Source organism: Plecotus auritus, assembly GCF_963455305.1.
Source record: "Plecotus auritus genome assembly, chromosome: 8".
Taxonomy (NCBI): Eukaryota; Metazoa; Chordata; class Mammalia; order Chiroptera; family Vespertilionidae; genus Plecotus; species Plecotus auritus.
In genome coordinates this window covers 8436743-8464359 of record NC_137782.1, presented here as the reverse complement: position 1 = coordinate 8464359, position 27617 = coordinate 8436743, and the positions used below count along the sequence as shown (strand labels likewise).

Here is a 27617-nt window from a genome sequence, read left to right as displayed (position 1 = left end):
GGGCGTCTGAAGCAGAGATGAGGAAGAGTCACAAAAATGGAAGTCGGGAGGATACCGTACGCAACTTAGCCTGTTTCATGATAGTTATAAAAACATCGGTGAATTCACAAAATTAAATTTGCTAGCTCAACCATCTGTAGCACGACATTTTGTTTTGTTTTCCATTTTTATCATTGCAAAAAGGATATTTGAGGGTGATATTGACCTAGTGAACTGGAATACTGGACATATTTTGTTCATCCACAGAGAAAATGCCAGTCTTCTCAATGTGCAAAAGTGGGATTTGATACTATTTAGAGACACGCTCAAATTATCTTAAATTCCACACTAAGCACCTTGGTAAGAACTTAAAGATTTTATTTAGAATGAGTAGAGGCTGAGCTCTGTATATGACTTGGTTTTAAGAACAAAAGAACAAACCATTCCATGAATAACTGAAATCCCAAAGAAAGTGGATTGTGAGTTCCTGTACTTACTGCCTCCTTTTTCTCCCAGTCTCTCAATATTTGTTTGGCACATTTTCACCATGTTTATGCATACACCTTTATTCAGCCACAGACCATCGCCATTCATTTTTGTCTCTTTGTACATGTTAACAGAAAAGGGAGAAAAAGAAGTTTCTTCTTCTAGATATTTCTGAGTTTTAATTTAGTTTTTCTTGATTTCATTGAGGACTCCTATCCCAATGCCATTGAGCCTTTTAGGACAAATTAAGTAATGCAGATGAAAGCAAAATCGATTCCAATTTGAAACAGAAATATTGCCCCTTATAGGGCTCTCAGGAAAAAAAAAAAAAAGGGAGTTTAATGTAATTAATAAGGTGAAATAGGGAACCAATTCATGGACTTCTTCATTATCTCTCTATCTGGAAGTGCTGAGAATGTAAGTTTTCTTTGTGTTTTATTGGGGGACGTGAATTGCATTCAAATTGACTTGAAACATATGTGTGTATACTGTCAGTAATATCTCATTCAAGTCAGTGTCTGTGCATTTTATTCTGTGGTTAATCATATTTATATAGTTTATCATATAGACCTCATATATACTAATGAGGTTGGTTATCTGATTGACTCACATTCTAGTTTGTAAGATTTTATTTGTTATGATGTAAAATAACTACCAGAAGTTAGAACCCAAGGTCTAGTTCTGATTCTACCACTCATGTAATTAAATCAATGGTATTTAATTAAACCTAAGGGAAGAGCTAATTCCTCTTAGTTTCCTCAAATGAGAAATAGGACTAAATACTTTTTATCATCCCCTCTACCTTATAAACACTGAAATTCCCCATGGAATACTACTAAGTTATAGAGCACATAGCAGCATTTAGCTTCAAACTAATATGAAATAAAAATAATTTTTATTTCTTTTTAATTATTGATTTAAAATGTTGTACTACTTTGAAGAGATTCCCCTTGCACATTTAGAATTAGTGAGATTATAGAATGTCATAGTATAGAAAAAGTATTTTGTGGCCCTGACTGGTTTGGTTCAGTGGATAGAGCATCGGCCTAAGGACTGAAGGGTCCCGGGTTCGATTCCAGTCAAGGGCATGTACCTTGGTTGCGGGCACATCCCCAGTAGCGGGTGTGCAGGAGGCAGCTGATCGATGTTTCTCTCTCATCGATGTTTCTAACTCTCTATCCCTCTCCCTTCCTCTCTGTAAAAAATCAATAAAATATATTTAAAAAAAAGAAAAAGTATTTTATGAAAGCTTTATTTGATATGGGGTGTTCTGTGTTTTTAATAAAGCCATAACATTTTTCTGGCCAAAATATACAACATGGTTTGGTAAGTCATAATGTAGCCATAGGTACTAAAGACAATATATTTGACATTGAGAGTATCCTGGGAATCTAAGACACATAGTTATCACATGTGTAGATGATCAACAATTTGTCTGAATACATTAAATTTGAATATGTAAATAAAATTTAAGACCTCCTATTTGATTTGACAGGCACACAGCAAGTTTTACATATTAGCACACATTTAAATCCTGACCAAAATAATTACTTTCACTACTCAGATTCAAATGTTTAAACTCTTAAAGGAAATCTAATCTACCTTAATTACTCTAGGTCACTTGCACTGATTTTCACAGTTTTAACATTTTTATCATTTTTCGGTATCTACCACACAGAGATTTTAACTCTCAACCACTTAGCACCCCGAAATATCTTAATTCAATCTCAGAAAATACAGGTTTATTTGAGAATCTAAGACACATTTTCCCTGGGTTTCTAATACATTGTTTTATTTTTATTTTTTTATATATTTTATTGATTTTTTACAGAGAGGAAGGGAGAGGCATAGAGAGTCAGAAACATCGATGAGAGAGAAACATCGATCAGCTCCCTCCTGCACACCTCCCACTGGGGATGTGCCCACAACCAAGGTACATGCCCTCGACTGGAATCGAACCTGGGACCTTTCAGTCCGCAGGCCGACGCTCTATCCACTGAGCCAAACTGGTCAGGGCCATTTTTTTGTTTTTAATAGCAGTTAGTAGAATAAAAATAATCACTATAGAGAATTAGACACCTTGGGGAAGGATTTGGATGGAGGGTTCAGGGCAAGTGTTTATACTTCCCAACATATTCTTCCTAGTTAAATTATAATCATTTTTCACCTCAGTTCAGGTCTTCTTTCTGCCTTCAGCCCTCCCTAAATTCCCAGTGGGCAGCGTTCCCACCTCAATCTCCCTTCAGATCTTGGACACATGTCTGTGTGACTAAGAGAATTAATACAGAGCTCTATGACTGCCTCTTGTGAACAATTTGAGCAAAGGATTGCTAAGCACAGAATGAGAACTTGAACTTACTAATTCATTATAATGTGACAAAAGGACCTCTGAAATGATACTAGTCATGTAGGACTTTGAAGGGCACATTCATATAAAATGTATACTCAATCAATGCTGGTTCTTACCCATGCACGTCCCCAGCATACCAATTAAAAGTGAAAAGAAAAGAAACTCCTTTTATAATAATCGATTATATGCAGGGTGAGCCAATAAAGAATCAAAGAAGAATCTAGCAAAAAATATTTTTAAGCCCTGACCCATGTGGCTCAGTTGTTTGGGTGTTGTTCCTTGCACCCAAGGGTGGCCGATTCAATTCCCAGTCAGGGCACGTGCCCCAATTGCTGACTCGATCCCCAGTGGATGTTTCACTCTCATGTTGATATTTCTCTCTATCTCCTTTCCTCTCTCTCCAAAAATCAATTTTTAAAAATCTTAAGAAATACTTTGTCAATAATAAAAATTCTTTTTTTTTTTAAAATATATTTTATTGATTTTTCTAACAGAGAAGAAGGAAGAGGGATAGAGAGCCAGAAACATCAATGAGAGAGAAACATCGATCAGCTGCCTCCTGCACACCCCCCACCGGGGACGCGCCCACAACCAAGGCACATGCCCTTGACCGGAATTGAACCCGGGACCTCTCAGTCCGCAGGCCTACGCTCCATCCACTGAGCCAAACCGGTTAGGGCTAAAAATTCTTATTATTTCAAGTGATTATGTGCTGAGTATGTGATCTGCATCATACAAAGTAGCATCTGATTAATGTTGAGTCCTGAGCTATAACTCTTTCTGCAGTTCCCCACAGACTTACTGTTATTATTAAAAACGTTTCTATTGGAGGCACAGCCTCCTGTGATTTGGCCCCCTCTGCTTTTTCAGCTTTCCTACCTACCATGTCCCAGTGCAGGCTTCTTAGTCCACAAACACAGAAATTCCCAGGAGCCATGCCATTCTTTGTACATTTATTAAGCTCCCAATGTCTCACCTATCTTTGCATTTTCAGTACTAAGCAGAGTTCTTGACACATAGTCAAGAAGGGACAATTGTCTAGAGTCAGTATGACCTTGCTTCCAGGAAATCAGTAAAATGCAGGTACTTTGGGGGAAAATATTAGAGCAGGAAACACTGCCTTGTTTTTCCCATAAACTACTAGATAGATATTAAGTCTGGGGTTCTTTGTGTTTCACACTCATCAGTATGCTTCAAGAAAGACAAAGGAAAGACTATTAAGGAAAATGTAACAAATCACACCATTAAACATGTATTAATTACCTAATACGGGCAAGCATCTTATTCAGGGCCTCACAAGGTTACAAAGAGTTTTCCCTGAGTAGTTTGTTGGAACCATTTTGCGATGATAAAAAATAGTTATTCTTGCAAAGAATGTGAGAAGGAGGTACTTCTCTGGGCTTGTGACCAAAGTAAGATTTTAACTCTCTGACGTTTGCCTTATGAAGAGATACTATTATTTTAAAGAAGTAAAACCTACAAGTGGAGATTTTTAAAAACTATAAAACTGTAGAACAGAGGTTGAAAAACTCTCTGAAAAGGGCCCAATTGTACATATTTTAGGCTTTGCAGGACCTGCGGTCTTTGTTTGCACCTAGTCAACACTACACTGCAGAAGTGACTGAGCTCTGCAGGATTCCAATAAAACTTTATTTACAAGAGCAGGCAGCGGGCAGATCTGGCCTCTAGACCAGTGGTCGGCAAAGTCATTAGTCAACAGAGCCAAATATCAACAGTACAACGATTGAAAGTTCTTTTGAGAGCCAAATTTTTTAAACTTAAACTTCTTCTAACGCCACTTCTTCAAAATAGACTCGCCCAGGCCATGGTATTTTGTGGAAGAGCCACATTCAAGGGGCAAAAGAGCCGCATGTCGCTCGCGAGCTGCAGTTTGCCAACCACTGCTCTAGACCATTGGTTACTCACCCTGCTGCAGAGAATGGCTAGCATGAGCATCCTGCTACTTTACTTAGCATGCAGAGAATAGCTGAATCTCACTAGGCCCAAGGAGAGAGGACCACTGAAAATTAAACTTATGATTGCAAAATTCTTTTTTTAATATATTTTTATTGATTTCAGAGAGGAAAGGGGAGAGAGAGAGAAACATCAATGATGAAAGAGAATCATTGATTGGCTGCCTCCTGGGTATTGAGCCCACAACCCGGGCATGTGCCCTGACTGAGAATCAAACCATGACCTCCTAGTTCATAGGTTGATGCTCAACCACTGAGCCATGCCAGCTGGGCCACAATTCTTATTGAGTCAAGTAAGAGGCATTTGATACACACTTCCAAGGGCATTCTTCTCTTTTCAGAAGGATGGGTCTTACTTACTGTGTTTGAATCCAGACACTTAGTGGCTCCAAGGGGAAAGTGTTTTCTTCTCTTAAGAACGTCCTCCTGTGGTCTTTTGCCCACAAAGAACAAGCTTCCCAATTGCACATCAAATTATACCGCGGAGGTGTAGACCTCCTTCTAAGCTTCTACCTTGGCTGTTGGCACAGACTCTGGCCCTTTTATTTCTATTTGCCTTTTCAAAGCAGTTCCTTCCTTTATCTCCTCAGCAGATGCTGCAGTCAGTTACCTGATGACTCGCTCCAAAGACTGGCGTGTGGCTGCATCGAACTCATTGTCAGCTTGTGCTCGATTTGCAGCTGGGGAAGCTGAAGGGAGGTGCCCCCTGGCAGGCCACCGAGACCCTGGGGATTCAGCACCACATCTCCTGCCACGTGGTGACGCTCCTGGGAAAGGGGGAAAGGCTACCAACACAAGCCTGCCAATTCCTGGCTTTCACAGGTTTCCTCCTGGGAGTGCTTCCGCTTCCTTCCCCGGCTTCTAACTTGAATGGACAGAGGAGAGAGAGACAGGGCCATTGAGGCGAGGCTCTCACATTTGCTTCTGATTCTGTTCCATAGGAAACGGGCCACCCACAGTGTTGGCAAAAGGAAGGGCAGCCAGAAGGACCTGCGGCCCCCTGATCTTTGGATCCATCATGAGGAAATGGAGATGAAAAACATCGAGAAGCCATCAGGCACCGACCCTACCGGGAGGGACACCCCCATCCAAAGTTGCCAAGAGCTCACACCAGTCAGTCACAGCCAGTCAGAAACCCAAATGGGGAGCAAAAGCACCTCTCATTCAGGTAATTCTCCCCTCTGCCATCAGAAAAAAAGAACCCCAAAGGCTGTCCTCCACTCCCTCTTTTGTGGAGGACACCTTCCCGCTAATTCGCAGTTATTTACCAATAGTTCAAATAATCTGATATAAATTTGTTTGATTAACCTGGTCTACTTCCTATCCTATCATCCAGTTGCCTACTTTTTATGATTGCCATGCTTATTGAAACTTCTAAGAGGTAGGAGGTGATACCATTGGGAAACATGGAAATGTGAAGCTTCAATGAATTGATTGCTTTTCGTTAAAGCATGAACAAAAACATTTGTCAAGACAATAAAAGTTGAAGCCATTGTACACTTCTTAGTTCCCTGTGGCTGTGGGTAATTGGAAGTTGATTATAATTTGCTGTCAATTCCTTGCTTTAAAAAATCACATCAAGGACACTTGAAATATGAAAACATTGACAATTCTGTTTCTTTGTCTTGATTATCATGAAGATCAACTCTCATCCCCATGCAATCATATGATATGATCACTAGCCTAGTTCAATGAAGTCTATTTGAAGGCTCTGTAGGTGTACAAAGTGATCTACGAAAACCCCCAGTGTTTAATAAAATGGTACAGAACAATCTGTGTCCAGGTATAACTAAGAAATCTAGAGAGTTGGTGGTAAGGTATTTCACTTTCTGTGGGTCCTTGTGTTTTTGAAATGCTTATGGGGAGTTGAATAATTTACAAGTGCTCTCATCAGAAAATCTCTTCGTCTACTCATGATATGTTTGTAGAATGCATAGCTATGGTTTTTAAACCAAATAAAAATATTTTAGTTGTTTAAATGTGTAACTGAATAACTAGATTTTCTCAGCTTTGAATTATTTAAGCAAGGACTTCAATTACTGATTTTCAATGATAAGTTTTTGAGTATTCCTTTTCTAGACCTTAAATAATATCTCAAGCAGAGTCTCTAACATTGATGTCACATTCAGTTACTAAATGCATTTTTATTTCCTTAAGCACTACAGTGTGACACTTAAAGATTCCTCCTTGTGGCCAGCTAGACTTTTGGCTCTGAAGGCTGAGGTCATAATTTGTTCTTTAAATCCTCTAGCATCATGGAATGAGATTGAGTGATTAGAGTGGGACAGTCTATTACAGACACACATTTACCTATTCCTCCTACTTATCTCTTCTTCCTGGGTATGTTATTTTCTGGGTAATGAGGTTAAGGTGAATTTTATTAGTGAGGGTATATTGCTTGGGTCACAAGAAATTAGATGTTACGATTTAATACATTAAAATAAAAAAGGCATTAGCATGTCTGGCTAGAAATGATATAGAGAGTTGACTTATTGAAAAAAGTGTGTCTCTCAGGAGTATTGTTTTTCTTTCAGGTCAGGACACTGAAGAAGCAGGGAGCTCCATGTCCACTCTGGAGAGGTCACTGGCTGCACGCCGAGCCACCCGGGCAAAACTCATGATTCCTATGGATGCCCAGTCCAACAATCCCGGTGAGTCAAGATGGGTGCCACGCTGCGGAAATGCAGTGGGGTTTTTTGTATCCTTTCTATATCAGTTATCAAAAAGTGGTTAACGTTTTCTCTGGTCTTCCTGGGTAAACGGACTTAATGAAGAAGGACGGAAACCGTATTATTTATAATTAGAAGTCAGAATTTTCACTCTGTTATTGCATTTGTTATATACAATGAAATGTTCTGGCAAACAACCTGCTACCTATTTAAGAAATTGTAAAAAAAATATATGAGTTGACGTAAAAAGAGTTGAAATGCGTGTCAATATGATGGAACTTATTCTAATGATCACCTTCATAGGTTTTTTTAAATCATGTAATAGGTACAATTTTTAAACTTAAATAATCTAGCACCCTTGAAGCAAGTATTAAGAGATACTCATTCACTATCCCCTTCTTGTTGAAGTTTTCTGTCATACTCCCATATTTATTGAAGATATTAGTATCTGGGGACCCCTTCCTTTCCAATTACCTCTATGATCAATCTTGGTAATTACAATACCCATGCAGACAATCCATCCAATGCCCTAGACTGTTAGTTCCCTTATGTTACCTGAAATGATATTGGTTCTCTCCCACTGCAACACATCAATTCCATGTCACACACTAAACCAATAATCACACCCCCTACAAAATGTCAGTTTCTATCATCCCTTTTTCCAGCACCTTATTACTTTCTTGCTCACTTATTTGATTTTCCCCTTGCCAACAATTCTTCAATTTCACTACAACCTCCAATCCATTAACTTTGCCACCTTTCCAGTCTTCTTCATCACCTCATGTCCTCATTTTCATCCAAACTCAGTTTCTAATCCATCATCATTTATTATTTTTAGTCCTTTGCAAACACCCTCATCTCCTTTGGTCCTCCTTCCCCATTATATCACCTGAAAAAACACAGCCCTGGTTAAATCAGCTTCCCTGCCAACTCTTACTACATATCCTAATAGCTGACTCTAGAAGAAAAAAAAAAACATACCCTGCTTACTGGGTATTTATGGCCACAAATCCAAGGTGAGCTGCCATCTATTTGGAAATGCCACTGCGTTTCTGTAGTCATTCATTGTCTCACTTTGTAAGATGAATGTCTTACATCTGTTCTCACTTTTCAGACTCCCATTACCTATTTCCTTGGTTCTTATATCAGCAAGAAAAGAGAAGCATTCAGCAATGATATCCTTATCTTTCCATCAAATCGGGTCCATCTATTTGTACTTTCACCTAAGGCTGGTTCTTTCTCTTGTGGATATCCCTTTTTTACCCACTTAGGGACTCTGCCCTCCTCCCTCTCTTTTCTGTAGCATCAGTTTCCCCTCCAAATGATAACTCCAATAAGCATACAAATATTGTCTCACAACTCCTCTTTTATATAGCACCCTCACTTGATACCACTTTCCCCTCCACCTAAAGCCCCACTCCTCTCCTTGCTTGAAAAGCTCCTTTAAAGTTGACTATACATACTTTTGTCCTCTTTTAATCTTCCTTATTTATTTAAGGCCATTTTTTCCAGCCCCTCTCCATTGAAACCATGGTTGCCTAGGTTATCAATAATTTCCACATTGATCAAATGATCAGTTCTCAGAGGGTCAGGAAAATTGGACACAGCTTCTCACTCTTTGTTCTGAAATACGTTTTGAGTTGAGTTGTAGTATACTAAATGCTCCTGGTTTTCTTCCTATCCCACTGGCAGCTCCTTCTCAGTATCCTTCACTTGTCCCCCCTCTTCTTCTCAATCCCAAGAATCAGAGAGTGCGCCAGGGCTTGGTCTTCAAGCTTCTCTCGTCCATATACACTAGCTTCTTAGATGATCATCTAGTACCAATGGCCCTAATGCCATGTAAATGCGCATGAACCCCAAACGTTATCTCCAGCTTAATCTCTTCCCAGAATCCACATCAACTTCTATACAAATGCTGACTCAACTTCTCCAAATGGCTATCTAATAAGCAAGCCATCTGTGTTCAAAATGAAAATCTTGCTCTTCCATAATTCCTCTCCCCAACTCCAAACTCAATCCTCCTCCTATTTTCCCCCTTCAATACATGGTACCACTATTGATTCATTTACTGTAATTCAACTTCAGTTTCATGCTTCTTCATTTTGATTTTCTCACACTCCAAACTTAATCTTTAGTTCTTGCTTTCAAAACTTGTCCCAAATCTGACCACTGCTTTCCATTTTCACTGTTTTGCCCATATCCTAGACACCACTATTTTTACAGATAACAGACTATAGCTATAAGCTTGTAACTACTTTCTTCCTTTTAGCTCTTGACCCTACAGTAAGTTGTCTTCTCGTAAGCTTTTCAATATACAAATATTGAAAGGTATTCCTTGTGTTACTCCTCTTGACTTCCATCACATATAGAACAAAACCCAATGTTTTTTACCATGTCTTACAAGGTACCAGGTGATCCACCCTCTGGCCTTATCCCTCACTTCATCTCCTGCTACTCCTGTCTGTAATCCATTTCAGCCACATAGTCCTCTTCTTTGTTTTTTGGACAATAATGCACCTTCCAACTCAGGGACTTTTCACTTGCTGTTCTCTTTGCTTGGACTCTCTTTTCATAGATATTTATATGGTTATTCCCTCATATCGTTCAAGTCTGTATTCAACTGCCACTGCCATAAACAGGACTTCCCTGATCACTGCCTAGCATAGCGTCTTTGGTCATTCTGCTTCATTTTCCTTTATTGTGTATGACCATCCTACTTACATTTTTGTGTTTATTTATTATTTGTCTTCTATATCTTAATGCAATCTAGATGAGAGCAGAGATGTTGCCTGTTTTGATTACTTTGTATCCTCAATAACCAGAACCGAGCCTGGCACATGGTAGGCACACAATTGATACAGTTCACTCAATGAATGAATGAATGGTTGTTTCTTTCTACTTCCTATACATCCTATCTCCTCTACACTCCAGCACATCTCTCATTGTACTGTAGTAAGTGCAAAAACATACATGGAATTTATAACGAATACCAACTGTTCAACTCATGGGGTAGACAGTATTATTATTCCTGTTTTACTGATAAGCCAACAGAGGTTTGGAGAGTTTAAGAACATCGCTTGCATTCACACAGTAAGTGAGTGTCAGAGCCAGACTTTGGACACAGAGGTCTGGCTTCAGAGTTCCACACTCTAATCATTATGCTCCCGGCTGTCATATTCTGTGAAGCCATTGTTCTTTTTTCCCCATTCATGTCACTACAGAGAGAGACTGTGTACATGTAGCCGCCCCTATTTTTTTTCTCCTTCCAGTCACTTTCCTCTTGTCGCTGAGTTCTATTGGTGCCGATCTAACTTAGCTTTCTTTTTAAAACTCATTGTGTTTCAGAATCTTTGTGTGCCTTTCTGTCCCTCATATAACTTTCTCATTCAGTAAGCTCCTATTCCCATTGACTTTCCTTCCACAATAGCTTTTGAATCCCTGGCTACCTTCCCATTCCCAAGAGTCATATTTTTTATTCTATTCATATGGCCTCACACCTGAACTGTCCAAACAGCTTCGTAATTAGTCTTCCTATCTCTAGTGTGTCTTTCAGACTCTTTTGCATCCCACTTACCAGATTTCTTCCTAAAACAACTTCAACAGGACATTCCATTCCATACATTTCCCCAATGGCTCCTCAGTGTCCACCAAGAGAAACAAGAACAAACTCCTCAGCATATCAGGTTGGAGTCTACATTCCTGGGTTCCTGTGGCTCTGCCCTTCTTTGTTATGCATACCCTATGCTCTTACTGAGCTGGACTAATTGCCAGTCCACTAATATACATTGCCTTTTATTTGCTTTTCCTTTCTAACATGTTTTTCCTTTCGGAATGACCCAGTGCCTAACACTACCTAACAAAGGTCTGTGCATCTTTCTAAGACCAGAGCAGATACTGATTCCAGATCTCATACATTCTCTCTTTTCTGATTACCTCATTCAGAAATGATCATTTCTTTTCTCGTATTTGAATAGCACTTTTATACCACTTTTGTGACATTAATTATACAAGCTCAGCCCCATCTTCTTAGGTAATCAAGTCCAAATCGCCCCTCCTCTAACAGGTTGTGAAGTACATGAGAGGGAACAAATTACCTAATTCATCTTCATATTCACACACTGTATGGCTCAATACCTAGCACAGAATTAGTGCTTGCTAAATATCTGCCATGTGACTGAATAAAATCACAACTCTGCCAAGATACATATTTACAGTTTTATCAGCACAGTTATCTAGGGCCTTATCAATTACATCAGTTGCAAAAAGCCTATTTTATTTATGAAAAATCTTAAAAGTTTACTTTAAAATCAACGTTGATTATATGTTGAAGTCATTTCCTTTTGTTGAATAAAGCTTCACCAACACAGAGCTTGGAGATAACAAAGAATTTATGTGACAAAGTAACTTCAAAGATATATATGTTTAAAATCGTATACATGCATTATAATTTTTAAATAATAAAAATAAATAAATTGCTAGTCATGTTAGGGTCACCATTCATGTAGAGTAAGACTCTAGGAATAAGAGGTTTGTTTTTATAATCACAGAGCAATTCAGAGCTTGAGGTGACAACATGAGGCAACAGTGCAGTGAATAGACCCAGTGCAGGTTTGGGGTTCTGACTCTCAAAGCCTTCGTTTCTAGACTATCTCTCCAAAGCATTAAGTTCTTTCACAGAATGAATAGAAAATTCTCATTTCTTCAGCCTACTCTATACAATATATTCAGTTTCTGGACAACCCAACATTTTTAATGCCATTGTTTTGGCTTAAAAGAAAAAAAAAAGTATAACAAAATCCAGGGAGCCTTAAGGTGGTTCTGTGGTGGCTTGATTAATCATTCCTTTGTTTGAGGCCATGGGAAGTTTTAAACCTCAGGATAATGCTTCTTAGTCAGATGCTGGAGGAGTGGGTTGTCTTTTCTAAAATTGTTAGTGAAGGAGTTCGTGGAAAGAGGTAAGTAAAGAACCTACACGATACTGTGAAGAGCATGCGTGGCGTTAAAGATGTGAACATGTGGCCACTTCCATTGTCAGTCATGGGAACCCACAGGATTAAAAAATTAATATCTTTGTGTTGCAGCTGTCGTGAGTGCCATTCCTGTGCCAACCCTAGAAAGTGCCCAGTACCCAGGAATCCTCCCATCTCCCACGTGTGGATACCCCCACCCACAGTTCACTCTCCGGCCTGTGCCATTCCCAACGCTGTCAGTGGACCGAGGTTTCGGAACAGGAAAAAGTCAGTATCATGTATTTCCTCTTGTTTTTTTTTAATGGGAACCAATGAATAATACCATGGGGTATCTCGTCAAAGGTGTAGCATTTTGATGTTCTTATCTCTTAGAAAGATTGACTTACCCATGACCTGGGTAGGAGAATTTTTTTTCCAACATAGTCAATCCTTTGGATCCTACTTCATGCTTTTGGACTGATTCTCTAGGATCTCTTTCATAGTATAGGTAAGGAGTGATGGGAAGCAAAGGTTCAATGGTTCAGGAAAGAAATGCTTTATGGGTATTTGGAATTTTATTTAGCACAATGTCCTCATGGTCCATCCATGTTGGCACAAAGGGCAGAGCGTCCTTCTTTCTCAAGGCTGAATAAAAGTTCGTTGTACATATAGTACCACATCTTCTTTATTCAGTCATCCATTGACGGACACTTAGGTTGATTTTACATCTTGGCAATTGTGAATATTGCTATGATGAACATGGGAGTGCAGATATCTCTATGAGATAGATATTTATTTCCATTGGATAAAGTATTTCCAGAGGTGGGATTGCTGGGTCAACTGGTAGTTCCATTTTTAATTTTTTAGGAAACTCCATACTGTTTTCCATAGTATCTACACCAATTTACATGCCCACCAGCAGTGCACCATCACCAACACGTGTCATCTTTTGTCTTTTGGATGAGACCCAATCTAAGAGGTGTGAAGTGATATCTCATTGTGGTTTTGATTTGCATTTCCCTGATGATTAGTGATGCCAAGCACCTTGTCATGTACCGGTTGCCCAATAGTGTGTCTTTGGGAAAATGTCCATTCAGTGCCTATGCCCATTTTTTAAATATTATTGAATGGATTATTTTTGCTTTTGAGTTTTATGAGTTTTGTTTTGTGTAGAGATTTTTTTTGTCTTTTAACAATTGGTAGTTTTGTGTGTTTTTTTATTGATTAAGTTATTACATGTGTGTTCTTATCCCCCCATTGCCCCTCATCCGCTCATACCCTCACCCCCCTGGTGTCTATGTCCATTGGTTATGCTTATATGCATGCATACTAGTTCTTATGAGTTTTTTAATATATTTTGAATATTTGCCCCTTATCAGATAAGTGGTTTCCAAATATTTTCTACCAACCATTATGTTGCCTTTTCATTTTGTTCATGGTTTCCTTTGCTGTATTGGAGCTTTGAAATTTGATGTGGTTCCTCCTTTGCTTATTGTTGCTTTTGGTGCCTTTGCATTTAGTGTCAAATCTAAATAACCATTGCTAAGACCAAGGTCAAACAGCTTACCCCTATATATTCTTTTAGGAGTTTTATAGCTTCATGTCTTAAATTTAAGGCCTTAATCCTTTATGAGTTGTTTTTGTGTTTGGTGTAAGATAGGGGACTGGTTTTATTTTTTTATGTGACAATTTCATTTTCTCAGCACCATTTATTAAAGAGAGTATTCTTTTTATATTGTACAGGGTGGGAGCAAAAGTAGGTTTACAATTGTGACTATACAAAATACAGTTTATTTTGTATTATTATTTATTGATTATTGTATTATTTTTTCATATGAACAACTCAACCTAATTTTGTCCCACCCTGTATATTCTTGGCTCCTTTTTCACAAATTAATTGGCCTTTTATCAATGGGCTTATTTCTGAACTTCCTATTCTATACCATTGATTTATATTTTATGACCATACCATACTGTTTTGGTCACCATAGCTTTGTAATATAGTTTGAAATCAGGAAGTATGATGATTCCAGTTTTATTCTTCTTTCTTAAGGTTTATTTGACTGTTTGGGTCTATAGTTTTTAGGAATTTTTTTTTTATTTCTGTGAAAAATATCATTAAATCTGTAGATCACCTTGGTTAATATGGACATTTTAACAATATTAATTATTTTAATTGATGAGCACTGATTAGCTTTCCATTTGTTTGTATCTTCTTCAATGTCTTCTATCAATGTTTTGTAGTTTTCAGTGTATAGATATTTCCCTTTTTAACTAAATTTGTTCCTAAGTATTTATTTTGATGCTACCTTAAATGAGATTATATTCTTAATTTTTTTCTGAGAATTTGTGTGGATGTATAGAAATGCAATTAATTTTTGGCTATTGATTTTGTATCCTGGTAATAGTATTTCATTCGTTTGAAGAAAAGTGGGAATGGAGAGACCCTCAAGCTATTATATATACCCTGATGATTTTTCCTGTACCATTTGACTTTTTTCCCTTCAAGCACATTTTAAAATCGATTTTATGGCTTTCTTCTCTTAGTTAAGAACAGGTGACTCAGCAGCTCATGTGAAATAGGATGTTTTGTAATAGAGAAGATGGTAACAGCAATAAAATATATTTGTGAAGTAAGCTATATAACAAATCATAAATTGTTAGATGCAGCAAGGTTAGAATTAAAAGGCATCAGAAATCTGCCAAGAGAGAATTAGGTTTATTTTCCCTTTTCTCAGTGTACATCATATCTACAGAATAGAGTTGTGTGCAGAAACTTGAGAGAAAATAGTCCCTCAAACCATATTGGAGGGAATTAAATGAGATAAATGTGGGAAGTCCCATAACTGAAAATTTCCAAAAGCCAGGACAATTAGGAAGATAATTTCAGTCAACGAATTCAGAACCACAAGTCCCCTCTTCAACTTTTGAAATGACCTCTCCCCAGCAGAAAAGAGAGTTATAGTTTTAGTTTAGTTTTCTCTTTGGGTCATTTCCTACTACTTTCTTTTGATTTCATTTATGTTCTCTAACTTTAAAAAGGATGTGTAGGAAGGATGTGTAGAATGACCTTTACCTGTTCACTCCAGCAAGATGGGTATAAGCCCAAGTTTACTACTTTTTTTTAAATTAAAAATTAACTTCTATTTATTCATAGTGTATTTCTGTAATTTCTTTTCCTTATTTAAAGGCATAGTCTCCTGTGGAAAATCCAGTATCCCATTTACTCTTTGCTTATCGTTGCTCTCTCTTGATTTGGTACAGCATGAAAAACTGTCTCATTGAATCACAGGGGGAAATGATTCCAAAAGTGAAAGTTCAATGAAAAAGAAAATAATAAATGAACTAGTACACAATTTTTTTTGTCTGTGGTCAGAGTCTCAGGAGCCACTCTGGTGCAGGACTCGGATAGTGTGGAACGCTGCGTATATGTGGAAGCAGAGATACCTCTGTGTCTGCCAGTCAGTTTTGCTGTGAACCTAAAACTGCTCTAAAAAATAAGCTTTATTAAGAACGGAGAAATGAGTAAGGAAAAAAAGAAAGGAAGAAAAGAAAAACTTTAGTCCCTGTGTAGATTTTAGTTTGTTAATTTGTTTAAAAGTAGATATAATTGAAAATGTAGTTCTATAACTTTTAAATAATACATAATATAAATAGAAAATATAACATATAATATAACAATTATATAAAGGTATATAAATAAAGGATTCTTGACAGAGTACTTTTGAACCTCATCTAAAACCAAAACGCTTAGACAGTCTTCCATGCCTAGATGTCATAGATTTTAAAAATATATCTGTAGTCATTCGTCAAGGACTTTTGAGCAGAGCTATGTGCAGTGCCAAAGGAATGGGAACAAATATGTGTTTCCAAGTGATTGCTTAGAGAAAAAAATAAGCACCCCCTTTTCTAGGAAACTAAATATTCTCTAAATCACTGTCAGAAACAGTTAACTCCCAGCCATTCAGTATTGGTTTCTAAATGCCTTGGAGAATACTAAACATCCCTGTTCCCTCTCAAGCAGAAAACACTTCATGACTCCGGCTAGAGATGTCTTATTAGTCACCTTGAGAAACAGTGGAAGGCACACGTAGGAAAAGAAAAATGTGTGCAAGTGCAGGCTCTTCTTCCTCCAAAGTTACCCGAAAGACCTTTGAGTTTTACAAGAAATAAATCCCTGAAACCCGGCCCCCAGAGACACACTGCTTTCTGAAGTCACAGATACAGCTGCAGTTCTCTCCTACCGTAAGGGGAGGGGTGGGGAAAGGATATAATGTATTTGCATTACACACATTTGGCCAATGCACTGCAGGCCTGACCTCAGCCTCAGTAGGCAAATGAGCTGTCCTTGGAAAATATGGAGCAGGGCCATCTTTAAAAAACTGCAACCAATAGATAGTCTTGGGGCCAAGTCACGACAAAATTGGTGGCCCCGCTTCTCCATCTTTGAAGCAGGTAGGGAGTAGAGAAAGTCAGGTGGTCTCCATTGCTCCTTTCAAGTTGAGCATTGTCTTCGTGAGAAGGCTGGTCAACTTTTTCCGTGTTATTTTTCTGCCCCAGCTCTACCCCAAGTTGGAAATTAACTAACAACGGGACTTGATCTAGATAATACCAGGGAGTTAATGGATTTTTCTCTAGGTTCTTATAAAAAAATCTAGGCTGTGAGGAGCTGGGGTTGCTCAGAAATATTGCCTGATGCTATTCTTCTGAGACTGATGAGTGAAGCATGTTCCTAAAGGTGTTTATGTCTCAAAGTGTCTTTGCCTAGAGTCATGGGGATGTTTTATTTCTTTCAAATGTTGCTATTTTAGACAGAAGAAAAATCCTCATTTCCATTTTTGCGATATATTTGCCAGTTATTCTGTTGCAATGATTTATGTGTTGACATAAATTTTTATCAAGTGCCCTGAGATTTGACTCTGTTGTGTAATCGTGTGCTATTTGTACAATGTATTTCTAACATTTCTTCCTTGGCAAACAAGTGCCTTGCTGGGACATGTTTGATTCTTGTTTTACTCTCTGAACTACAGGGAGGCTGCACTTTGGGGGGAAATGGAGGTTTTCTTTGCTTTCAGAGCTCTTAGCCCAGCTAACGTCCTGTCAGGAGCCGATCTGTTTCACATGGGAGTCCTGAAGCTGGTGCCTGAACTGGCCGAAGGGGCTCATCTAACATGAGAGCCTCCCTCCAGTGGAGCAGATGATACTGTGTTTGTTTAAGAGTTTTCCCTGCCGAAACCGGTTTGGCTCAGTGGATAGAGCGTCGGCCTGTGGACTGAGAGGTCCTGGGTTCGATTCCGGTCAAGGGCATGTACCTTGGTTGCGGGCACATCCCCAGTGGGAGGTGTGCAGGAGGCAGCTGATCGATGTTTCTCTCTCATCGATTTTTCTAGCTCTCTATCCCTCTCCCTTCCTCTCTGTAAAATATCAATAAAATATATTTAAAAAAAAAAAAAAAGAGTTTTCCCTGCCTTACCTGTCAGCCAGGTCTGAACAGCATTCCTTTTACTCCATATAAAGTATTAAAATTGTGATTTGTCTATAGAATCCTGTACCTTGTCCATTGTATAAGGTATTAAGCAAAATGGTCATATTGAACAAAACAAAAACAGTTCCTTATGAATCACCGATACAGTTAGTCACGAGGATGGGCCCTTCCACTGCCCGCCTAGCAGATTAGATTCGGCGTTTTCCTTTTCGCTATGTCTGGTAGCAAGGATTGATTTCACTGAAGAGCAGGTCCATCTGGTTGTTATGCTGCTACATCCTGTCCATTACTTCCCTCAAAGTCAAGAGCCACATCGTGGTGGTTCCAATGGGAATATCATGGTGGCCGGGCAAACACCTGAGGATGGAGGACTGGGCACACAGACAATTGTTATGTATCAGATGCTGATGGGCAATGCCATGAAAGGGAAGGAGAATAGGAGCAGCCCCCCAAATTCAGCGACATCATCAAAATTCATGTGAAGCTGGAGGTTTTTAAAAACCTAAATTTCAGAAGACTAAAAATGTGCATGTAAAATTTATTAAAGCTATGACTGCAATGATATTTTACTGGTAACATAGATCTCTTTCATTTCAAAAATGTAAGAGAAATGAGAAAAATATGATGGAAGGAATAAAGAAAAGAAAAACTCATAAAATACTTTTTTAATGGCTAAAGCCATTTTAAAAATATGGTATGAATTAACTGTAAGTGGTCTTCGATTCAGGGAATTACTTAAGGTAGGTTTCTGAGGAAAATTGCAAACTTTCTTTCCCTAGAGAGGTATTTTTAATATGATAATATGGACCCTTTACCAAAAACAAGCCCATTGCCCTGGCTGGTTTGCCTCAGTGGATAGAGCGTTGGCCTACAGACTCAAAGGTGCCAGGTTCGATTCCGGTCAAGCGCACATGCCCCAGTTGTGGGCTCGGTCCCCAGTAGGGGGCATGCAGGAGACAGCCCACCAATGATTCCCTCTCATCATTGATGTTTCTCTCTCTCTCTTCCTTTCCCTTCCTCTCTGAAATCAATAAAAAATATATATATTAAAAAAAAAAAAAAGCCCATTGGTAATGAAGAGGAGGGACCTACATATAGGTCCCTGCTGCTGCTTCTCTCTGACCTAGAGTGGAGACATATTTTGTTCTAATTTGGTCAATAGAACATTGGACAATAGGATATTATTGCAGTCATAGCTTTATAATTGTCTTTATCTCTAAAACTGTATTTTCATCCAACAGGTTACACAACCTTGACTGAACACAAGCACACATGTTCCTCTCCCCTTTACATTCTAACAAGCAGGTTGAATGTAGCTCTTTAATACCTGCCTGAAGACCCATCCCTTCGGCTCTTATCTGAGAACCAACAAGAATGTGCCGTAATGTTTTCCTTGCAGCTCTTGCCATTTTGCATGCATGTGCCCCTCTCTCCGCTTTTAACAGGACTTCCTGGCTTGGAAATAAGGCCCGTCAGTTCACACTCCTCCTGCCCCAGAGTCCTATCTACTTTGCTCTCTTGACTGCATTTTTCTTCTTTGAAGAACTGTTTGTTGTTGTTGTTGTTGTTGTTGTTGTTGTTGTTTTCAAGTTTTTGCCTGTTTTCTGTCTCTGGTTGCAATGTTGCTACATCCTGTCTTCAGCCAACCCTTTCTCTCTTCATCCTCATCTTTGCATGGGGTGAGCCCGAGGCTTCTTAGTGACCCAAAGGACCTCTCACCCTTTCTGAATATAGAAAAATGAGTTTTAATATCATATTCCCTCCGAAGGCACATTTCACTTTTGCATATCTTTAATAGCATGTCTTGTTCTTTGGTATCTTAATCTCTACTCCCTTCAGCATTATCAGATTTTCTTTCTATCTCTTCTGCCCTTTGCTGACCTCACTGAGCCTCCCAGAGAGTTGTCTCAAAATTATCTCACAACGTAATTATCTCGAAATAGTTCCTGGTTAAAAATTATTTTTCAGAAGTGAGATGTTATCTTCTTTTACTGCATTTTTTTCCAACTTACCCAAAAGAACTGTCTTAAGAAATTAATAATCAGAAATACTCTTATTTTATCAACATTTCTACTTACTATGCAGCTCTTTTCCTGTGTGGTTTAACTTGGACCTATTGACTTTGCCTTTGAATGAATCAAGGCAAGTCAGTGTCCTTAACATGGGGAACTGCCTTGCCAAAGTTTAAGTCCATTCAACTGTGTTCTCTGGGGGAAAGGTGTGTTTCCTTATGCAAAACTGTCCATATACCCAAAGGCTGTCACAGATGACTATGCGAAACCTCTTCAACTATAGTAATCTGAAGGCAAATTACGAGGTTTGCTACAAAAGAGAAAAAATTATCATTCTGCATTCAGCTTGTTCCCGCAGAGTTGTCCCTCATGTAACCTTTTAGTTGGATGTACTTCTATTTTGTTATGGAAGATAATGATAGGGGTATTATTTGTATCATTTTATTAGCAATGCCTTTAACACCCGGTAACTGATGTGTTTGATAGTTGGCATAGCATGTTTAAATCACAGAAAAATTGGCATATTGGCTGCTGGATAATAATGCAGCTGTAGCTGGGTTTGGTACATTGAATTTCACTGACATTGCCATTTATGAAGAGAGAAATAACTCTTTTTTCTCGCTTCATCACTTATGATTACAGCGCCCAGACAGTTCAGGCAATGTAGTGTGTGCTGTATATACGTTACTACTATTCCTGAAAAATAGATGCCTGTCTCACTGGATCTATTTCTCTGGGTTCAAGGGGCAGTGCTATCATATCCCATGAATATACCAAAAAGAATGAGGATGCTCATAACATGAAGAAGCGGTTGGCCAGGTCTTAGCATATCATTCTGCATTGAGCCAGGGGCCCTCGGATGACCTAGGGGAAGCAAGCTTTGTCCTGGAATGATGAATGGATTTTCACTTCTCCATTGCAGCCGTGAATGAAGGGCCAACCACCCAACCTCCACCCATGATGCCCCCAGCCCAGCCTGAGCATCCCAGCAGTGAGGAGGCACCGAGCAGGACCATCCCCACAGCCTGTGTTCGACCAACGCATCCACTCCGCAGCTTTGCTAACCCCTTGCTACCTCCGCCAATGAGTGCAATAGAACCGAAAGTCCCTTACACGCCGCTCCTGTCTCAGCCAGGTAAAGTGCCCATTTGTCACATCGGGAACGGTGTTACCTTGGAGGCCTCTACTTACGTCCATGAGGGTTCCTGAGAAGGCCGGATGCAGCATATGTTTTCAACAGTGATTGTGTGCTCACGTCTGGCACGGATGCGTGTAGTGCAGCTCTTCCACAGCTGTCTTAAAAGTAGCTGGCTTGCCGATGCCCTTCATTCCTTTGGAAAGTTGTTCACTAATCCGAAATGCCCATTGAGCACTTTTAATACAGGCTGTAGGTCTGCCCACTAGAGAACGTTGGGAAAGTTCCTGATTCTCCAGTTTGCCACATGGGTCCTAGCATTTAAGGCTAGACTCCAAAACTAGAGGTAGACTCAGGCGTCCTCAAACTACGGCCCGCGGGCCACAGGCGGCCTGCCGAGGACATTGATCTGGCCCGCCGGGTGCCGCTGCCTGTCCTGCTTCGCAGCCGACGCGTCCCAGGCCCGCAGTGCGCATAGGAATTTGTTCATAGTTTTTTTTTAAACTATAGTCCGGCCCTCCCGCGGTCTGAGGGACAGGGAACTGGCCCCCGTTTAAAAAGTTGGAGGACCCCTGGTAGAGGCACGAGAGTCTGCAAACCACCTTTCAGGGCACAGCGCGTCCTCTCAGCGTCCTGCTCTGTGCCTTTCCATGGTCATCGCTGGGGATCCTTATCGCAGACTTCCAGGGCCAGAAAGAGTGTCAGAACCTGTGCGGAATCCAACTTCCTTGCCGTAGAAATAAAGGAAACAAAACTTAGGTAGGTAGGAACTAGCCACTCCAGGATGCCTTTCTAAGAGTATCAAATGGCAGAGGTGGGAAGCAGAGACCCCAGTTCCCAGGGAGGTCTTCATTCCAATGTCTCAGTGGGTATCCAGGGAAGCTGAACCAGAACTCCTTTTTATTTCTGTTAGGGATGTGGGGGGAGAAGTGAGGGAGAAAAGAAGAAGAAGAAAAAGAGGAGAGAGGAGGAGAGGGAAGAGCTGGAGGGCTGGGAACAGATAGATAGGGTGAACGGTAGGTCAGTAGATAGATACGTAGATTCATAAAAAACTATGTAGTGCTTGCAATTATTTTGAATATTAGAATAATTCTTAACAACCCCAATAGATAAGAGTGAAGTTCGATGGTTCCAGGAAAATAGAGGTGGCCCCTTCATAGCCAAAGGCAGCTGGCCTGGCCGAGCTGCCATTGTGCAAAGGCCCATGAATAAGCTTCTGTTACGCAGATTCAGACGCGCATCAGTTTTAGCCACTGTTTTAGTTCGTAGGCCTCGTGATGACTGCAAAACTAGGACAAATGCGATTGCACTGAGGAGTGCTACCTTTACTTCGATGTTAAGAAGGTATCTTGTTCCTGGCATCATAGTCATTGATTTGAGCGCATCACTTCTGGTGTTGGCAGCGTCCATGTGGGGTGCAGTATGGATGCTCAGCTGCCAGACCCTGAGAGGCGGGGTGGAGAGGGGAACCTCGCATTCAGGAGAGATGCGGGTTCCACTGCTTGACATGCGCAGTGCACATCCGGCCTGGTGTTTAGGGTAGATGGCAGCTTATTTGCAACTACTACTATTAGCTAGCCCACCCTGAGCATGAGCTCTGGAGATGTGTAAACATTGCATTGGATCCTCAACACAATTCCGTGAGTAGCTACTTTCTTAGCCCCACCTCATGGATAAGGAAGCTGTGATGCAGGGAATTGAAGTAGCATGTTTAAGCCTCCACAGCCAATAAGAGTTGATGCACCCTTTCCTGCTCTTTGCAGAAAGCATGGGTTCCGAAATGTTAGGAACTCATTTGTAGCTCTCAGTTTGTGTTCATTTAATAACAAAACAAAACAAAAAAAAACAAAGAAAATTTGAAAAATCTATCAGATTAAATTATTCCAAAACTGATAAAAAGGAGAAAATCGGAAACATCTGAAATAATTCTGAGTTAAGGAATACCATTTCTTCACAAGACTTTTTTTAAAGCATAGTTGGTACAGAGTATTAGATTAGTTTCAGGTGTACAACATAGTAAATGATTTGACATTTTTACACTTTATAGTGTGATCATCCCGCTAATTCTAGTAATCATCTGTCACCATACAAACTTATCACAGTATTATTACTATTTTTTGTTTCTTCACTCATATTTTTTAAAAGGAAACGTAAGAGATTTAACTATCCTGTGCTGAAGAACATAATTTTTACTACAAAAATGAAAGTGCTATAGTACTTTGTACTGTTCACTATTCTCTCTACTTGCAAGTAGAGTGGGGTTTTTAGTAACTATGTTACATAGAGAGAAAAAAAGCTAAAAATGATTCTCTGGAGTCCATGTTACATGAACATTTTATGCTGGTGGTAATGTTTGGTTTGGAACACACAGTTTGGAGATCACCTCATGCTCCAGAGATATATAACAAAATGACCCCAAAGAACTCTAATTTTAGGACGAGCACCCGCCAGCAGACAGGACAAAGTAAGGCCATTGTTATTTACTAGTCACTGTTTCCTTCCAGTTGTAAAAATACCACCGCTGCCGTAAACAAAATCTGACACACCGCAGCATAAGCGGGTATATTATGTCTTTAAAAGCTTTGAAACAGAGTTTATTCTCCAACCTCTACACCTATTCTCTCAAATAACAAGCATCGAAGAAGAACCATTCTCTGCCCTTAGGCCATGTGGGCAAGATCTCATTTTCTTTTTATTCTCATTGTACGTTTATGAGCTCTCTTTTGTTTCGCTCTCATTCTTGTTGTTATTTGAACTTTCGTAAAAGCCGTAGCGTCTTTCATGTTTTCCAGTATCTGTGTCTTGCATTTGGGGCTTGATCTTATAGTTTTCCTCTTTTCCCTTTAAACGCCCCTCCCCCACTCACCTTGAGGCACGCCCGGCCAGGACTTAGGAATCATTACGTGCCTTTTCCGTTCATGTTTCCCCTTCATTGTCCGCCTGCGATTCCAGTTCATTTCATAAAGTCCTGCCCCGTGATGCTCAAACAAGTCCTGACACATGGTAAATAGCACGCTTTTAAGAAAGCGCTGATGTTTACTTATTCGAATAGAAAAAGAAAATTAGCTGACTGACAAATGTATTCGCTGTGACATTAACTACATGTGTCTCAGCCTAACAAATGAAATACTCAGAGCTTTCAACCAATTTTAATTCCAAGAAAATCATTACTTTCGTCAAACTGATTGATGAAGTGAAGTCATTCTCTTGTCGGCTGGAAAAAAAAAAAAAACACACATCTCAAAGAAATTTTCTCTGGGCTTCACAATAAACGGCCGCGTAAGTACGGATGACTGTATCTTTACTTAACACACGTAATTCCTCTCGGGTGGGGCCGTGGGCGGCATTGCTATAATTTTTAAAGATCCTGCCTGGCGGAAAGCTCTTTCTGCTTTGACACCTGAGAATTAGGATCGATGAAGACGCTCCTTCCCTCTGCCCTTCCCACGGGTGGGTTTTCACGGGCGTCATTGACCTGTTTGCCTTCCACTGAGACCCGCAGCTGTGTTCGCAGCACGCACCTATGAGGCACAGGGCCGCAGCATCGTGCGGGAACGGTCTCCACGGAGCGGCAGAGAACTGTGCGGTGATTCCACAGCGAGTGGGAGTTAGGAAGTCACCCTGCTTTCATAGCATCTGAAATCTGCCTCCCCGAACGCACAGATCCATCCCTTTGGTTTTATTTGTTTGTTTGTTTTCCTTCCACCTGCTGATTTGGAAATTTCGCTTACTAGACTCTGGGGTCTTTTATTGTGTTTCTTACAATTTCATCATCACCGCATAATAAAACGGTTCTGTTTCTTTTTAAAATATATATTTCATTGAGGAAGGGAGGTAGAGAGAGAGATAGAAACATCAATGATGAGAGGGAATCATTGATCGGCTGCCTCCTGCACGTCCCCTACTGGGGATCAAGCCCGCAACCCTTGACCCAAATCGAACCTGGGACTCTTCGGTCCGCAGGTCAACGCTCCATCCACTTAACCAACTCAGCCAGGCCGTGGTTCCGTTTCTATATGCTTCCTCCACAGACGTGAATAACCTGTGGTCTTCACACAATCAGGGGGGCTGCAGTCACAGCACTTTGCAGATCCCAGGGTGGACATGTAAGGGGTTTGGCTTAGTCCCTTTCAGGCTAAATGGAAAATGTTTGATGGAGCGTTGGGCTGAGGGCTCTATAGATCTGACACGTATTCGACAAAAGGCCACGGTAAGGTGGGGCTTTTTTCTTCACCGGTGAAAATTCCTTTCAGCGATGAAATGATCGGCTGCACTTTAAATGAGCCTGGATTAGGAGACCATTTGTCTTCCGTGCTGTAATTCTAAAGGGAAATAAAACCAGACCCTTTCAAGGGGGACTTTTACACCGAGCACCGTTTTAGCAACATGAGCCCCCGAGTTCTTGCATCTTTGCAAAGCTGCATAAATGCTCTATTGTCCTTCATGTACACATTGCATTTCTATCCATTTTTATTTGTAAAAGCTAGACCCTAGGACATTCTCATCTTTTCAATCTTCTAGGGATCAATATGTCAGCGGACATGACAAGACCAAAACTCACTTCATTGTCCTGCGAAATTGAGTTTGATTTTCCCTCTGCAAATTGTGGCATGCGCTTCAATTTGTCTGAGCGCGGAGGACAAGTTGTGGGTGCAGGTGGCTGCAGGGGACAGAAAAGGCACTTGACTTATCTTACCTGGCTGCTCGGGAAATCATGTGTTCCTGCTCCAACTTGATCTTTAGGATAGGCCTCGTTTCAGTAAATATGCTATCACACAAAACCGCCAATAAATTACTCCAGTGCATTAATACAATTGCTTTTCCTGGACCACTTGTAGGCCACCGTCTGGGGTGTTCAGCAAGGATGGCCCATGTGTGTTCTGTTCTGCTGACCCCAGTCAGAAGAAGAGGTCACGGGAGATCAGACATCCTCTAGCAGGTGAAACAAGAGGGTCACTTTTCGGGCCAGTCAGATCAAATAAATCATTGGCACAGCTAAGTACGAGGGGTATGTTGATCTGGCAGTATTAGAACCAATAATACCAATCCATTCGAGGGTAGAAAATTAAACTACTGCCTTTTCAAATTGCATCTGATATGTAAGCTCATCGGTGTGGGTTTTTTGTTTGTTTTAGTAGCTCCTTGGAATTGGCCTATTCTCATCTCTGAGTGATATTTTTAATAGATGAAATGTGATTTGCTTTGGTCTAGTCATCCTAAATTATCCCTTGGTAAAAAAAAAAGTATTTAAGTTAAAGTTGCCTTATATGGCACCAATATTTGTGACTCTGGAACCTACTTGGTATTTTAATAAATTACTATTTCCTCTATTATGGCATTCCATATGTAGGAAAGAGCTCTGCTAATAATCTCAGAGAGGGAAACAACTTCTAGAGAATTCTTTATGAGGAAGCCACGTGTCTGCTGCCTCATTTATAGGTAACAAAGCTAAGGCCTGAAAGGCAAAGCAGCTTGCCCAAGGTCAACAACTGAGCTAATGGCTAAAATTCAAAGAACTCAAAATAATATAACATTGAAGGAAAACAAAGGATTTTATTTAACTTTCTTTGTGATGTGAACACTTATTCTTGAATTGGCTTTTTTTTTCTACAAGTAGACTTCTTGAATGATTCTAATTAAATATTCCTCAAAAAGAACTGTCTTATGGCAGGTAGGTTCATGTAGTTTAGTATTTGTGTAAATGTTTTAGTCCTTTATGGAGGCTAAATGGAGTAAAGACATTATAGCAAGAGTTGGGACTAGCCAAGTCCTCTGGAATAGCTCCTATGTTCTTAAATTCACCTGACCGACCTGCACAGTTCTTTACAGGAAGGTAGGGAGCCAGGGAGTTGATATTTGTTGCTTCCAGTACCAGACACTATGGATAGCCAAGGCTTTGGAGTCCAATAATAAAAGATGAGCAGAAAGAAGTATAAAATGAAAATAAAAGTTAAGACACATGAGAATATTATCAGATTGTGCTTAGAATGTGAGAGTCAAGGAAATTTAAAAAATGAATGGCTGGTATTTTTTTAGAATTGAGGAAAGCTTTTGGGAGGAGGGAGTGGATGACCACATTGAGTCCCAATTTGAATCCTTTTGATCAAATTTTTGCCCAACTAAAAAATAAGAGAAAATATTATCCTAAGAATTACTAAATTATATATATACCAGAGGTCCAGTGCACGAAAATTTGCACGTGGGTAGGGTCCTGAAGCCTGGCTGTCAATCAGGACCAACCAGCGGGGTGATAGGGGGGTGGCCCCACCCCCCATCGCCGCCCGCTCGCAAGCCAGCCCTGCCACCACCGCCGGTTGCATCCCTCTGTGGGGCGACTGGTGGGGCAATGGGGGAGGGCCGCTGGCACCCACCTTGGCTGGCCTGGGGCCTGTGGGCTGGGGGAAGCTCCTGCATTGAGTGTCTGTCCCCTAGTGGTCAGTGTGTGTCATAGTGACCAGTCATTCTGCCATTCGGTTGATTTGCATATTAAGCTTTTATTCTATAGGATATATAATTGAGGCTAATTAGAAACTTAATAGACAATTAAACTCAAAGGTTAAAGTATTGAATTGCCATCTA

The 27617-nt window shown here is 40.1% G+C and overlaps 1 protein-coding gene across 4 annotated transcripts in view; it reads left to right on the top strand.

Annotated features, from left to right (window-relative positions):
* DCC (DCC netrin 1 receptor) overlaps positions 1-27617 on the top strand; it is a 983595-nt gene that overhangs the window by 923884 nt on the left and 32094 nt on the right. For 3 of the 4 annotated variants that reach the window (XM_080683404.1, XM_080683403.1, XM_080683402.1), the window contains 4 exons: positions 5730-5956; positions 7323-7439; positions 12539-12694; positions 20826-21038. In XM_080683404.1, the coding sequence (XP_080539530.1) occupies positions 5730-5956; positions 7323-7439; positions 12539-12694; positions 20826-21038 (713 nt within the window). The remainder of the gene's footprint in view (positions 1-5729; positions 5957-7322; positions 7440-12538; positions 12695-20825; positions 21039-27617) is intronic. The other variant, XM_080683405.1, reaches the window with a different exon arrangement.